Source organism: Chamaea fasciata, unplaced genomic scaffold, assembly GCF_029207755.1.
Source record: "Chamaea fasciata isolate MVZ Bird 193981 ecotype frontalis unplaced genomic scaffold, bChaFas1.0.hap1 SCAF_21, whole genome shotgun sequence".
In the NCBI taxonomy this organism is placed as follows: domain Eukaryota; kingdom Metazoa; phylum Chordata; class Aves; order Passeriformes; family Sylviidae; genus Chamaea; species Chamaea fasciata.
In genome coordinates this window covers 10,283,623-10,298,171 of record NW_027094106.1, presented here as the reverse complement: position 1 = coordinate 10,298,171, position 14,549 = coordinate 10,283,623, and the positions used below count along the sequence as shown (strand labels likewise).

The following is a 14,549-nucleotide window of genomic DNA, read 5'->3' as shown; positions in this document are numbered from 1 at the left end:
TTATGTAAATATAAATATTCAATACTGGTTAAAAAAATAAATTCATTTACTTCTGTCAGCAGCCTGCTACTGCCCAGGTGTGCTGGTCCTCAGGGCCCAGCGAGGAGCACGTAAAGCCTTTGGACACTGGGATCTCAAAGGAGTGTTGGTGTTAGTAACTGAGTGCATTCTGTATCTAAGCAAATACTCAGGTGGGTTTTAAGTGACCAAAACATCTTTGGCTTAGAAAGCTTTATTCACATGTCCTGGAATTGTTTGCATTCACTTGCACAGCGCAGTGGAGCAAACCCCGGTGCGAAGCCGAGTCCCTCTGAGGCTGGGCCGCCTCTGACATCTCCACGTGTGTGCTACCTGTGCTGGCACACACAGCTGTGCCCTCTGCCTGCTGCAAGCTCTAGTTACCGCTGATCACTGGGCGCAGTTTGTGTTGTAGGCAGAAATTTGCCTCAGGCAGAAGCAGGTTGTTCTCCCTTGTGAAAGCTGAAGTTGGGAAACACCAAGGAAATGTCAGGGAAGTGCTGGGGCCTCACTGTTCTTGCCTGTGTCAACTTCTCCTTTTTTCATCTTTTTTTTTGAAAATTACTTGATTTAAGAAAGATGTGGAGTACTTTGGAAATTAATTTGGCAGTCTACCAAGGGTGTTCTGGCTGGGGCAGTGTTTGGTGGATCTGGATCAGCGGCCCGGGTGCTGAGGACCGCGGTTCCTGTGCTTCCACGGGAGGTGCCGAGTGCCCGCTGGGATCCGAGCGGGGCTCCTGGCTGGGTTCCCTGAGCCACTCCGGGGGCGGTGGCAGGTCAGGGCCCTCGCCTGGGGTGTCTGGGGGAGGACAGGGCTCCGCTGCAGGGTTGGCTGGCTCCGGGCCGGGGGCTGGGGCTGGGGCAGCGCCGGAGCAGCCCCCGGCCGGCGGCGGCGGCCCCTTCTCAGTGCTGGTTGTGTGCTGGGCTGCGTGCTCGGAGACGACGGCGTCCTCCTGCAAGTTTGGGCCTTGTTTCAGTCTCCAAGGCAGCATGGATAAGACTGAAGAACGCTTGGTCCCGTGGTCAGAGTCCGTGAAGAGGTCCGGGGTGTCCCCGTCCGTGAAGGGGGACCGGCCTGCCCAGTGGGACTCGGCCAGGGCAGGCCTCATGCAGCATTTCCACAGGAGAATCACGGTAACTGCCAGCACCATCCCGATCAAAATGATGCCAAGGATCAGAGCTGCCACCCAGCTGCCATCGCCGGCGCCCTCCTCCCCTGGGGAGGCCTGGGGTTCTGTAGCAGCCGGGGCTCTGTCAGGCTGGTATAAACTGGGCCCAGGTGTTTGCACTTGGTGGAGAGGGAGTTTGTCTGCTCTTGCACTCGTGGCCACGGTGCACAAGTGGATTTCAGTCGTGGCGGGGTAGTGAGGTGCTGCTGCAGAAAGGGAGCTCCAGATTTCCCCACAGAAGAGAACCAGCATGACCTGGTTGCTGGCCATTTCCCTCCAGCCTCTTTACAGGGGTCCTCTCCTATTGCAGAGAAGAAGTAAAACATGGTAACTTGCAAACTGTATTTCTGCACTTTGCTGCCACCAGAGAGTTCTGTGTTAACGCCATCATAGTGGAAATAATGCTCTCCCCAATATTTTCAAGCCTGTTCCCATCTGCATGGTCAGCAGGTTTGGCACTGACTTTAAAAATAACAGCAGATTTTCAACATTATTGATGGTATTAATAAAGTGGCTTGTTTGAAGGTGATGGCTTATTATCATCTTTTTTTGCCTTATCAGAAGAAGGCATTGGCAGAGCAGTCGTCCCAGGGTTTCAAAACAGCATTTATCAATCATGTAACTGGTTAGGGACTGGAACAAACTCTGCAGCATTGATAGTCAGGTTGGTCAGAAGTGAAGAAATGGCTTGTTGTGATATAAGCTGAGGCAGAAGTAAAAGGCTCTTTACAATTCTCTTAAACTTCTATTTCCTGTTCTCATATTTGTTCAGCATGGCAAAATATTTAAAAGTTTTCCAAGTACTGGTGCTATTATGACACAGCATTCTAATGGTAAAGTGTTTTATAAATAAATTCCTGCATGCAGATTGTGCAAATGTTGAGTTGTTGGCATGAAACAGACTTCTTTTTCCTGTACTGATTAGAGTTCAGCTCTCTAAATGTCTCCATCTGAAGCCAATGATACAAAATTCATCCCCTGCACAGCTCTTTTCCTTCTGAAGTCGCTTTCATGCAATTTGAGCTAATTCATTAGTTACTGTAGTGCTGGTCCTGTGAAGCTATTTCTAGGAAATTAATATGCATGAGTCTTTATGGGTTTACAAATACACAGAATTGAATTTTAAATGCAGCAGCGTAAACACACAGGAGCAGTAAGTTAATGACCATGCTCTAAACTCTGTCGGGTTGGTAACGGGTTAAAATGATTCAGTTCAGTTCTCATCCTGCTCCGCTCTATCCCAAAGTCCACTCAGTACTTGAAGTTGATCCTTACCTGTGCATTGATGTCCTGGGAGGCAGGCGCCGTCTGCCCGTGTTGTTCGGAGGCTCGGGAGGGCTGTGAGTGCCCGGAGCCACAGGGGTAAAATGGCTCTTTTCATGCAGAAGTTTGTGCAGAGAGGGAGGAAGTTGCCAACACCGGCAGGAAGCGTCTGCGCCGGGCAGCTTGGCGGCTCTTATCTCCCAGATCGTGTGTTCTGCAGGCAAACTGCTGCTGTGCTGGCCTCCTGGCTAAAGGTGCTTGTGGCTCTTGCCACGGGCACCTCTGTGTGTTCATGTGGAAATTCTCACATACCTGTTTGCCCCTCCTGGTAGGAGATAGTTACAGTTTCTTCTGTGTGAATCAAAACCCGCCGGTTTGGGCTGGATATGAGTTTGCTAGGGTAATTCAGTGGTGGGTTTGCTGTGCTCTCGGGATTATTCGTGGGAAACCACCCCTGGCTTCCTTGGTGAGTCATGGAAAGTTGTGGTCATGGGATGCTGGCTGCTTGCACATCCTCTGTTGTGTGGCTGCAGCGAGAGGCAGAGGGCAAAATCTGATTTCACCCTCAGCCCGTGCCTACTCGCTTGGTTGTTCCTCTGTGGACCAGGTGGGGACCTGCTGCCGTCCCTGGTGGAGGGCTGTGCTCTGAGCACTGCCTGTCCCTGTCTGTCCCCGTGCATGCCATGGAGTGTAACCCCAGCGGCTCCTTGGGGCTCCGTGAGCACTTTGCCTGCAAAGGCTGCGTGGCGGAAAGAAACCCACCCCAAATGTGTCCTGGTGGCATTTTGCAATTGTGTTCGGCCAGCAGCCACTGACAGATTGCTCTGCTGCCCTTCCTGTTGTGCCTCTGGCTGCCCTGCTTCTCTGTGTGACACTGCCTGCTCCTGCAGCAGCCACACATCCTGATCCCACACTCAACTACCTCAGTGTTTCTCTGATTTCTCTGTCTCTTTCCCGTTCTCTTCAGCCCTCATAATTGATTCCCAGTTCTCGGCTAAGCCTGCAAACCCCTTCCAGCTTCGTTTTCCTCACCACACAACCCAGCTCTGAGCCTGGCAGTGGCATTTTTTGAGCTCTGTCTGTCTCCTGGCTGCCACGGTGCTGTGCTCCTGCCTCTGCCCTGCCAGCCAAGTTGGTGGGTGATCTAGTGGAGCTGGGGTGGGGGTTCAGTCATCCTGGACCTCTCAAACTCCCACAGCCATCTTCTGTGTCACAGCTGTTGGTCACAGCTGCGCAGGATGTTTGGAGCTTTGGCACTGTGCAGTCTCAGCACTTGTAACCGCAGTGCAACAGAGCTTCTTCAGCCCAGGGAGCAGCCTGTGGAAAGCTGCTCACGTTTCCTTCACAGAGCAAAGCTCTGCTAAAGGAGAGCAGCCACAGGCACCTCCCTGGAACTACAGGAAGGCCAGGTCTCTGAGAATAAAGAAACTAAAAGTCGTTGTGGTTTGGAGGAATTCCTGGCATGTTCTGTTTGGTGTCGGGAGAAAGTGGAGTGTGTTTCCATGGTACAGGAAATGACAGCGAGTCATCAGGGACCTTTACTGAGCTCAGCCAGTGGTACGAGAATGAAACATTCCAAAATGCCTCGTCATATTTTTTTCTAAATTTTAAAAAATGCACTTAAAAAACAGTATCACGTAAGTCATTTAAAAACTGATATGGCAAGTTTATTGAAGATAACAAATACTACAAATGCTCTTATTCTAGCAAATACTACAAACTTCATCTATTCATCGGCAATGTCAAAACACAATAAATACTGTTCAAATCAGTCTGCTTCAAAAGTAATTAAGCTGGTTTAAGAAGTTCTTGGTGGAAAATCCAAAAGGGCATTTTGAGAGGGACTAGATCCTGGATTAGTGGTTGAATCAGAGTCGTGACTAATGTATGGTTTTCTTTAAAAGGCAATTTGGTTATGCCTGTGCAGCTTCTTAGTGTTCAGAGTGTTGGTGAGGCTGACAGTCTGTTCCTTGTTCCTCTGTGGTTTTGGGGCATGGGCCGATTCTCCCCTTTTGGTTTCTCCTGTTCAGCTCCTGTCACCCTGATTTCTGGTCAAAGGGGTAAAACCAGTCTTGACACTACTTACAGAAAGCAATTTAGCACAGTCTTGCTGCCTTCTGGATCCACATGTGGCTGCAGCATTCCCACTGGCATAAATGGGAAAACTCTGAAATCTGGATTTAGCTTTTCTGCTAGGGAGTTCTTGTTGTTACTTGAAATCCAAGTTTTTGTCTTACATTAATGGTGTAACAAAGGCAAAAGACGAATTTTCACCTGAGTGTGAACTAAATCTCAACTACAAAATTGGTTAAAATGGGTTTGTGTGACTGGGATGGTTCTTTGCTTTCTTGTTCGTTATCTGCTGCTTTGGTGAGCTTCTCGGTAGTTCCATCCTCAGATTTCCCTGTGTTCACAGCATCCAGCTCCTGCATTATCAGCTCGGTCCCACTTGCCTCCTTGGGCATCCTCTGCCACGTTCCTGCTGCCGTGGGCCATAAGCTGTTGGTGGCCAGGAGGTCACCGTTGCTCCTGGGCCTGCGCTTGCCCTGCTGGGCTCTTTTGAGGTAGGAGATTTTGTTGGCCACGACGACTGTGGACAGAAACAGGGAGGTGCAGATGAGCACAAGAACTGCTATGACAATGAAGCAAATCATTATGAGAGACTTATTGTCGTCACAGGTTTCTTTGGTCGTCGGGCTCTTGGGTTTGCTGCTTTTCCCCAATCCTCCCGTGCTGGAAACTGCACTTGGGGCAGGGGAAGTCGAATTTTGGGCCGTTGGGAAGGAGAAGGATGGCAGGGTGCTTTGCATTTCAAAAGTAGTCATTGGGCTGCTGAAATTGAGGCTCAGAGGAGAATTTGTGCTTGCTTCTGTCCTGTTCTGGCTCCCACTGAGGTTACGGCTGATGGGGCTCCAGATTTCTTCCCTGTGGTGAGGGTAACCTGTGTGGTCTGCACTCGTTTGCAGCCACAGGGAGAAGATGATCATGACAGGGAAGGTCAGGTGTGGGTTACTGCATCTCTTTGTCTTCATCTTCCTGTTGAGCCCCCTGCAGAAATACAAATTATGGCGCTAGTTTAGCAGATGCTGGTTCTTAGAGGTTTGGGTTGGACTTCTCAGGGGGTAGCAGGCTTCTTGGTGGAAAGCACATTCCCTCGTTTTGGGGGATAGGAGGACGAGTTCAAGCGGCCAGATTAGGAAAGAATGGGTTGGCTCAAACTGCTGGCAGTTTGAGTTTATAGAAAACGCTCAAAGATCAAAAAAGAGCATGGAGCAAAGAGAAAAAGAAAAGTGTTTCCTGCTGAGGGCTTCGTGATGTCAGGGCAGACGCTGGGAGTTCCTTCTCTCTGAGGCTGCCCACCCAGTCATCACTTCTGCTTTTACACAAAGGCCCTGTGGAGGTTACAGATCGTTGCCTGCTTCTCACCCCCTGAATTCCCCTGGGGCGGGCAGGGGAGCCCTGCAGGGAGCAGATGGGCAAGGGGAAAACTTGAACCCAAAATGTTCCTGTAAGTGACAGCAGTAACTTCATGGGAGTCGTGTGTAGTTCCTAGCACAGCTGTCTGGAGTACTCTAAATGCCCTGGGAAACCTTTGTTCTCTTATTTTTCTGCTTTTTTGTACAGAAAGCTCTTTATCACAAAGGTACCTCTGGTGGTTTTCTCCCGAACATTCTACAGATTGTGACATTTCCTTTAAAACACCACCGATAATTACGCAAATGAGAGTAACCATTCATTTCATATGTTCTGTTTCACGTTTGTGGGGCATTCAAGCCTGTACCTGTCGAATTTTTCTGGAGGGTAGGAATGTGAGAATGGGGTTGGTCTGATATGAAGGTGATAACCTCAAATTAACAGTGACAAGTCAGCCAAGCAGTGACCCAGGCAGTGCTGCTGCTTGGGCCGGGCTGCTCCTTCCAGGACCTTCCCAGGGCAGGCCTGTGTCCCACCAGTGCCTTTCTTCTGACCCTGGTAACTGATCCAAGTGTTTCCTTTGAGTGTTAAACGCTACAGAGTGGCCAAAAGTAATGCTGCTCATTTCCTGTTTGTTCTGGAATGAAATGTGTGTGTTGCCTGTAAAGGTAACAAGGTGTGTGTGTAAATGTGAAAAATGAGAGAAATCAGGGTCCTGGTGTGTGACCAGCTGAAGGGAAGGCAGGGATACACCTGCCTGCTGTAAGGGGATCTCTCCTTACACAACGAGGAAGCCACAAAAGATCTGTGTCTTTAATTTTGCAGTTCACCCATAACATAAAATTATTCTCCATCCTGAGCTTAATCCTGTTTGTTCAGTTTGAACTAGAAACCATCTTAGTCATGAACTGCAGCTCGGGTAGGATTTTTGTTTGTACATGGTAGAAGTCACCTGGATGATTCCTTGTAGCATACTTTGAAAAGGAAAGGAAAAGCAAACCCAGCACAGCTTGAGGTTTTTTTAACATTTCAGCTCTTTTGAGCAGAGCAGGCAGAGCCAGCACAACTACAGTGCAGAGTTCCTGTCCCTGGCCGGGCTGCAGCTCCCCGTGCCCCGGGCACACTGAGCCCAGTGTTCATTGTGGCCTTCCAGACCAGATGTGCTTTTCTTGAAATCAGTGGGCTCGTGCTGTGAGGGGCTGCTCCTGAAACCACGAGGGCGAAGGATCTGATCTTTAAAGAGAGGGTTTTCTTTTTAGTTCAACCCTTCGTGTCTGGGTACTGACAGGGTCTCAGCAAGATCTGCAGTGCAGGGACAACAGAGCCAAGTAGTGGCTGTCACTGTTAATTCCTTGGAGTCTGACTGTGAATAACCTTTAACATGATGACAAATACAGTTTATCAGCTTCAGTTGGAGATAACCATTTCTACAGTTTATCAGCTTCCCTGATTCACTTGGAGATGCCATTTCTACAGTTCGTTACTATTTTTAAATACTCAAACTTCTGCAAAAATACTTTTGCCTATCATTTTCTACAAAATGGAAGAAACTTTGAACTTAAAACAGGAGAAGGAAAATGTGTACTCACCTTGCCAAGATGTAGTCAATCGTGGATGTTTCAGCTGTTCAGTCCTTTGACAGTCAGGTTTCTTTGTGCATGTGTTTGCTCCTAGGATGCAAACCAGCATCAGTGCAGTGGGGAGGTACGGCAGTGCTGGTGTTTTTTAGGCAAAGCCGTAGCTGCAATGACATGTGGCTCTAAGTGGGGAACTAAAACCACAGTGATGACACACTTCCTTTGGGTAACAGCTATACCATGACACCTTGGGGGAAAAACACCAACTTGCCCAACTTAGCTCTCAGAACCACAGGAGGTGATGAGGGGAAAAGATCTCTTGTGCAGATAAATGTTCTGTGTTGTGTCTCCTGGGCTGTCCTGCACTCGGGTGCTGTCCCAAAACCCCTAAAGCTACACCTGTGCTTAGAGCATTTATCAGCTCTTCTGTAGCCTGTTGTTTGCCTTGGAAGAGTTGAGTTAATGACAGCTCAGAACAGTGACAGCTTTTTAAAAATACCTTACATTTTCACAAGCTGCTGATGAATTTATTTTTAATTAACTCTTCCTGCTAGAATTCAGTCTGCTGTGTGAACCCTGGAGACGTGGTTTAGGCAAATGCATTGCCCAGTCTCAAAATTCAGAGGGTCTTTAAGTGAGAAAAAATACTCTCAATTATGTGCATGTTTTTGAAAAGAGCTGTATCTGTAGGCCAATCCTCTGTGCTCCTCAGAGGACTGACCATTCTTAGAAACACCTGCAGGATGGAGTAACTGGAGTAGCTCTGGACCCTCTGCAAAAGTTGAGGTGTGGATGTTTGATTATTCTTAAGAATCCTGAGATAAATATCTTTTCCCACATACAGATACAGCTCTAATTTGAATCTGTAAGGCTGTTACAAGCTGGAGGCGCTTAGAGGTTGTGGGGCACTTCGGGATGAAGCTGCGCGCAGTCCAGGCCCCCTCGCTGTGGGCACTGCGCGTGGCTGGAGCGTGAGCGGTGCCTGGGCCGGCGTGGTGTCCCTGCTGTGCCAAGGGCCGGCCTGGCTGCTGGACAGGACTGGGGCTGCTCCTGCTGTGCCTGGGCACTCGGGGCTGTGTGCTGTGGGCCTCAGCCGTGACCCCGCCACGTCTCTCCTGTCTTACAGGTTCAAGACTGGTCAGATCAACGGGGATTTGCTGATCTACCACGTGCTGCTGACCCTGAAGCCATACTATGCAAAGCCATATGAAATCGTGGTGGACCTCACACACGCTGGCCCCAGTAATCGCTTTAAAACAGACTTTCTTTCTAAATGGTTTGTAGTTTTTCCAGGCTTTGCTTATGAAAATGTCGCAGCGGTTTTTATTTATAACTGTAACTCTTGGGTCAGAGAATACACCAAATACCATGAAAGACTCTTGACAGGTTTGAAAGGGAGCAAAAGGCTTGTTTTCATAGACTCTCCAGGGAAGCTGGCAGAGCACATCGAACACGACCAGCAGAAACTCCCAGCAGCTACCTTGGCTTTGGAGGAGGACTTGAAAGTGTTTCACAATGCTCTCAAACTGGCTCATAAAGACACCAAAGTTTCCATTAAAGTAAGTGCTTTTAATGCTCTTCCTAGTGATCTGTCACGTTTGTATAAGGATTGGAACGTGATGTTACTGTCTGGTAATTCTCCTCCCTTGTCTCGAGGAGAAAGCCCAACATTCTAGTATGCCCCATTAGGAAGAACGAGGTTTCATACATCCATCTTTCCTGGAAGTAGAAGTGTGAGGCTTTTCCCTCTGTGTGGCTGCCGAGAGGTGCTGAGGCAGTTTTCTCTCCTGTGCCCAAGGTTGGCTCGACAGCGGTGCAGGTGACGTCGGCCGAGCGCACGCGAGTTCTGGGCCAGACTGTGTTCCTCAATGACATCTACTACGCCTCCGAGATCGAGGAGATCTGCCTGGTGGACGAGAACCAGTTCACCCTGACCATTGCCAACCAGGGCACGCCGCTCACCTTCATGCACCAGGAGTGTGAGGCCATCGTCAGGTCCATCATCCACATCCGCACGCGCTGGGAGCTGTCGCAGCCCGACTCCATCCCCCAGCACACCAAGATCCGGCCCAAGGACGTGCCTGGGACGCTGCTCAACATCGCCCTGCTCAACCTGGGCAGCTCCGACCCCAGCCTGCGGTACTGAGCTCTGCCCCTGCTGCTCCCGGCCCTCTCAGGGGCCTGCCCTCGCCTGCCTCGCTCACAGGAACCCTCTCTGCAGCAAAGCTGTCCTGCTGCCACCGCTGCTCGTAAAATGCGGTGTTTAATAAATCAGGATTGAGTTTCTGTGAGTGAGGACGGGCACACACTGTCAGAGGAAGTGAAGGCGTGAGGGAGTCTTAATTCCTCTTTGCGAGGAGGCTTAGTTCCGCTTTGCGCTCTGTGCTGTTGGGTGCATGCAAGGTCCATGGTGTTGAGCTCCTTGTTTAAGAACATGGGAGCTGTAGCCCTTAGAGCAGTTTGTGACTTGTGTCAGAACAGGCTCCCCCGGGCTGGCTGCTGACCAGGGGCACCCCTGGGCTCCGGGCAGGCTCTCCCCCAGCACCTCAGTACACCTGGAGGGATTTAGAATTTCCCTGAACTCCAGGCTGTTCTGACAAGTCCAGACCAAAGCCCTTCAAACATACCCTGTCACCTTCTCAGAAATTGTTCAGAGCACGTGAAGGAATAATTTCCTCTGTTTCTCCAAGGAAATTCTCTTTTTTCCCCAATTGTTACCAGTCCAGGGGAAAAAGATTTAGATGTAATTTCTCCTACAGCAGCACTGAACTGATTTTTGCGATGTCAGTACTGTGGTGTATAACATGTATATGTTCGAAAGTGCAAGAAAACTCTAACAAATCACATTGTTTGCTTCGTTACAGGTCTGCTGCCTATAATCTTCTATGTGCCTTAACCTGTACCTTTAATTTAAAGATTGAGGGCCAGTTACTGGAAACTTCAGGTCTGTGTATTCCTGCCAACAACACACTCTTTATTGTGTCTATCAGTAAGACTCTTGCAGCAAACGAGCCACACCTCACCTTGGAGTTCTTGGAGGAGTGCATTTCAGGATTTAGCAAATCCAGTAAGTAACTCCATTCTTGTTAGTGCCAACCATGAATAACGTGAGGAGATTCTAATCTCTGAAAAGATTTTAGATCTAGCTTAGTCAGCTGAGCTTCCTCATCGGCCCTGTTGCTGTCTCCTTGTGCCGTGCCCTTTGGAAGCTCCTCTGTTCGCCCGGTGTTCTTTGCTCAGCCCGGACAGCGGTTACTGTGGGCACTAAAACTGGAAGGAAGAGGGCTGAGGGAGAGTTCTTTGTGAGGAGGCAGCGGTGGCTGTCGTTGCAGGCATTGAGCTGAAGCACCTGTGCCTGGAGTACATGACCCCCTGGCTGTCCAACCTGGTGCGCTTCTGCAAGCACAACGACGACGCCAAGCGCCAGCGCGTCACGGCCATCCTGGACAAGCTCATCACCATGACCATCAACGAGAAGCAGATGTACCCTTCCATCCAGGCCAAGATCTGGGGCAGCCTGGGACAGGTACGAGCTCTGCGCCGTTTGGAAACACACACGTGTTTTCTTGCACTTCCAATCGGGTTTGTTCTTGCTGGGGTCAGCGTTTTATAAACAGTTACACCTTGAAGTGGAGAATAAAAATAGTGCTAAATTATAGTTCCTAGTTCTAGATCACTGGTAGTAAAGCCTTACGAAATTCAGCTTAATGCTTCTGAAATTTACATGGGGCTTTTTGCCAGAAGGGTAACGAGACACTAAAATGGATGCTTCAGTTTGTGACAATCGTGCGTCTTGAGCCAAAGAAATGAACGATTGCTCTTGGAAGGGTGGTTCGCTGTGGAAAAGCAAAGTTACTCAGACTGGTAAGAAAGGATTCTTTTTCTGTGTCAGATAACAGATCTCCTGGATGTAGTGCTGGACAGTTTCATCAAAACCAGTGCCACGGGGGGCCTGGGCTCCATCAAAGCTGAGGTGATGGCAGACACAGCTGTAGCACTGGCCTCTGGCAATGTCAAACTGGTGTCAAGCAAAGTGAGTTCCCTCCTTGCCTTCATTTCCTTTTACAGAATAATTTCAACTTACTTACTGGTGTGACGCTGAGATGCTTTCTGGTAACTCAGGACAGGCAACAATGCAAAACCCATGATAAAATAGGTTCCAAGCCATAGAGTAATTTCAGTGTTAAGTGTTGATGGTTTTTACTGAAGCTTTGAGCGGTGCCCCCCGTTTGAGTGGAACAAAACGGCTGCTTTCTTTTCAGGTGATTGGGAGGATGTGTAAAATCATTGACAAGACCTGTCTGTCCCCCACGCCCACGCTGGAGCAGCACCTGATGTGGGATGACATTGCCATTCTGGCCCGGTACATGCTCATGCTCTCCTTCAACAACTCCCTGGACGTGGCAGCTCACCTGCCCTACCTCTTCCACGTGGTGACTCTGCTGGTGGCCACGGGGCCCCTTTCCCTCAGAGCTTCCACTCATGGGCTCGTCATCAACATCATTCACTCTCTTTGCACTTGTTCACAGCTTCACTTCAGTGGTGAGCTTTTTTGGATTTTCAATGAAGCTGATTGCTCCTTAATTTGTTTAACAAATATTTGAGTTGTCTTTCTCTGCAAACTATTCCGAGAGTTTGAAAATAGTGGGTTGTAGTTGAGCGTGAATACAAATCAGAATGAGGATATGATCAACAAGAAATGAGTGTGGAATTAAAAAATATCTTACTTAGAGCAGGTGCGTAATGTAAATTGTTTGTATAATGGGTTTTAGAAAAAGAGAAGAAAGTACCAGTGATTTTCTGGTAAGGCAGAGGAGAAAATACATCTGTGCTAAAACTGGCTCGTGTGCATCTTGTGAAGGGTTGCATAATGTGGTAACAAAAACACCAATTACATAAGGGAATTGTGAAGTTACAGTGTCAAAACAGGTATTTTGTCTGCTGTTGTATTTTAGCAGTCCTAAAATAGTTGGTATTTGCAATCTGGCATTTCTTAGCCCAGAAGCACAGTGTAAAACCAGGCTGAATTTTGTGCAGAAGAAAAAAAATGAAAATTGCTGTGGCCTTGTCTTTTTTTAAGTGTCTGAAGTCTCATTTTGTGTCTGTAGATATCAGCAGGGAGAGTGGGTGCACACACACACGCAGAGGTGTCTGTGTGTGTCTGAGCCTTCTGCTCACACGGTGGGTTTGAAGCGCACTGAAATCAGCGGAAAGGTCAGAACTGTGAAGGTATTCAGTGCCAGAGCAGGGCCATCATCTTCTCCTGCTTTAGGTGTCCCTCTTCATGTGCGTGCCAAAGCCAAAAGCAGAGGCTGCTGCAGTTTGAACTTGAACTTGTGTCGGTATTTCAGAGCAGGAGCACTCTGGGTTTCCATTTTCTGAACCACTGTGAGGAGAGCACACAGAGCCACAACTTTAGGCACGTTCCTCTGTAGCAGTCTCTGGAATCCGTTCCTCGTGCCAGGTTGCAGCAGCCAGGGCAGGGGAGCAGAGCTGGGCAGCAGCAGAGGGAGCAGGGTTGGAACCGCTTGGCTCCTGGTGTCCCTGCGGGGGAAAACGGGGGTTTGAACTTCCCTGGCGTAAATCTAACGGGTGCAACTTTATTCAACAGAGGAGACCAAGCAAGTTTTGAGGCTGAGCTTGACTGAGTTCTCCCTGCCCAAGTTTTATTTGCTGTTCGGGATCAGCAAGGTGAAGTCGGCGGCGGTGATCGCGTTCCGCTCCAGCTACCGCGACAGGTCCTTCTCGCCCGGCTCCTACGAGCGCGAGACCTTCGCCCTCACCTCGCTGGAGACGGTCACCGAGGCCCTGCTGGAGATCATGGAGGTGCGTGGGACGGGGGGACCCTGGGGGACGGGGAGAGACCCCTGGGGGACGGGGAGAGACCCCTGGGGGACGGGGAGAGACCCCTGGGGGACAGGGAGAGACCCCTGGGGGACAGGGGGGACCCTGGGGGATGGGGAGAGACCCCTGGGGGACAGGGAGAGACCCCTGAGGGACAGGGAGTGACCCCTGGGGGACAGGGAGAGACCCCTGGGGGATGGGGAGAGACCCCTGGGGGACAGGGAGAGACCCCTGGGGGACAGGGAGAGACCCCTGGGGGACAGGGAGAGACCCCTGGGGGACGGGGAGAGACCCCTGGGGGATAGGGAGAGACCCCTGGGGGACGGGGAGAGACCCCTGGGGGATAGGGAGAGACCCCTGGGGGACGGGGAGAGACCCCTGGGGGATAGGGAGAGACCCCTGGGGGACGGGGAGAGACCCCTGGGGGATAGGGAGAGACCCCTGGGGGATGGGGAGAGACCCCTGAGGGACAGGGAGTGACCCCTGGGGGACAGGGAGTGACCCCTGGGGGATAGGGAGAGACCCCTGGGGGATGGGGAGAGACCCCTGAGGGACAGGGAGTGACCCCTGGGGGACAGGGAGTGACCCCTGGGGGACATGCAGCAGGTGCAGGGGATGTGCCTCCTCCAGCTGATTTCTGAGAGCCAGCCTTCTGCACATTCCCAGTTGTACAAATAAATTTTCTCCATGCTCCATCTGTTCAAACAATCTAATTCTCCGTAGGCTTGTATGAGGGACATTCCCACGTGCAAGTGGCTGGACCAGTGGACTGAACTAGCTCAAAAGTAAGTCCTGGACTTCAAACCCTGAGCCCTGCCTCTGCAGTGCGCCCAGAGATCTCATCTTTTTGTTCTCTATGTTTTTTGTTGTCTGTATGCTGTTGAATGCAGTGTGCTCTGTTCCTTCACAGGTTTGCATTCCAGTACAACCCCTCCCTGCAGCCAAGAGCACTGGTTGTCTTTGGCTGTATAAGTAAGCGAGTGTCTCATGGACAAATAAAACAAATAATCCGAATTCTCAGCAAGGTACGTGGGTCTGTCTCTTTTCCTTTGTGACTCATAGTTATTTTCAGCTTTATCTTCCCATCAAATACAGAACTTGGCATAATTTTAGGATAAATGGTTTTTTTCAAGCGTATTCCTAACTGATTGGAAATACACTTCCCATAGGCCAAGCTTCTGAATTCAAATTGATTTGATAACTTCTGAATTTAAATTGAATGACTTTCATCACTGCTGTGACTCCTGGAGCATCAGTTGGTCTC

General features: G+C 49.8%; 3 protein-coding genes across 3 annotated transcripts in view; 1 reads left to right on the top strand and 2 right to left on the bottom strand.

Annotated features, from left to right (window-relative positions):
• Nucleotides 1–14,549, top strand: part of NF1 (neurofibromin 1) — a 73,601-nt gene that overhangs the window by 44,031 nt on the left and 15,021 nt on the right. The window contains exons 37-45 of the mRNA XM_066201917.1: nt 8,568–9,000; nt 9,240–9,580; nt 10,306–10,508; nt 10,774–10,967; nt 11,334–11,474; nt 11,704–11,983; nt 13,053–13,267; nt 14,009–14,070; nt 14,196–14,310. Coding sequence (XP_066058014.1) covers nt 8,568–9,000; nt 9,240–9,580; nt 10,306–10,508; nt 10,774–10,967; nt 11,334–11,474; nt 11,704–11,983; nt 13,053–13,267; nt 14,009–14,070; nt 14,196–14,310 — 1,984 coding nt within the window. The remainder of the gene's footprint in view (nt 1–8,567; nt 9,001–9,239; nt 9,581–10,305; nt 10,509–10,773; nt 10,968–11,333; nt 11,475–11,703; nt 11,984–13,052; nt 13,268–14,008; nt 14,071–14,195; nt 14,311–14,549) is intronic.
• On the bottom strand, nt 127–2,553 carry EVI2B (ecotropic viral integration site 2B). The gene is made up of 2 exons (XM_066201965.1): nt 2,463–2,553; nt 127–1,488 (listed from the first exon to the last, which is right to left on the bottom strand). The coding sequence occupies exon 2, from the start codon at nt 1,455–1,457 to the stop codon at nt 630–632; it is 828 nt and encodes a 275-aa protein (XP_066058062.1). The 5' UTR covers nt 1,458–1,488; nt 2,463–2,553; the 3' UTR covers nt 127–629.
• Nucleotides 4,099–7,666, bottom strand: EVI2A (ecotropic viral integration site 2A). The gene is made up of 2 exons (XM_066202120.1): nt 7,454–7,666; nt 4,099–5,498 (listed from the first exon to the last, which is right to left on the bottom strand). Exon 2 carries the CDS (start codon nt 5,480–5,482, stop codon nt 4,736–4,738), a length of 747 nt encoding a protein of 248 aa, XP_066058217.1. The 5' UTR covers nt 5,483–5,498; nt 7,454–7,666; the 3' UTR covers nt 4,099–4,735.

Coding starts and splice junctions, on each gene's coding strand:
- EVI2B (XM_066201965.1), bottom strand. CDS start 1,457: ATGGCCAGCAACCAGGTCATGCTGGTTCTCTTCTGTGGGGAAATCTGG.
- EVI2A (XM_066202120.1), bottom strand. CDS start 5,482: ATGAAGACAAAGAGATGCAGTAACCCACACCTGACCTTCCCTGTCATG.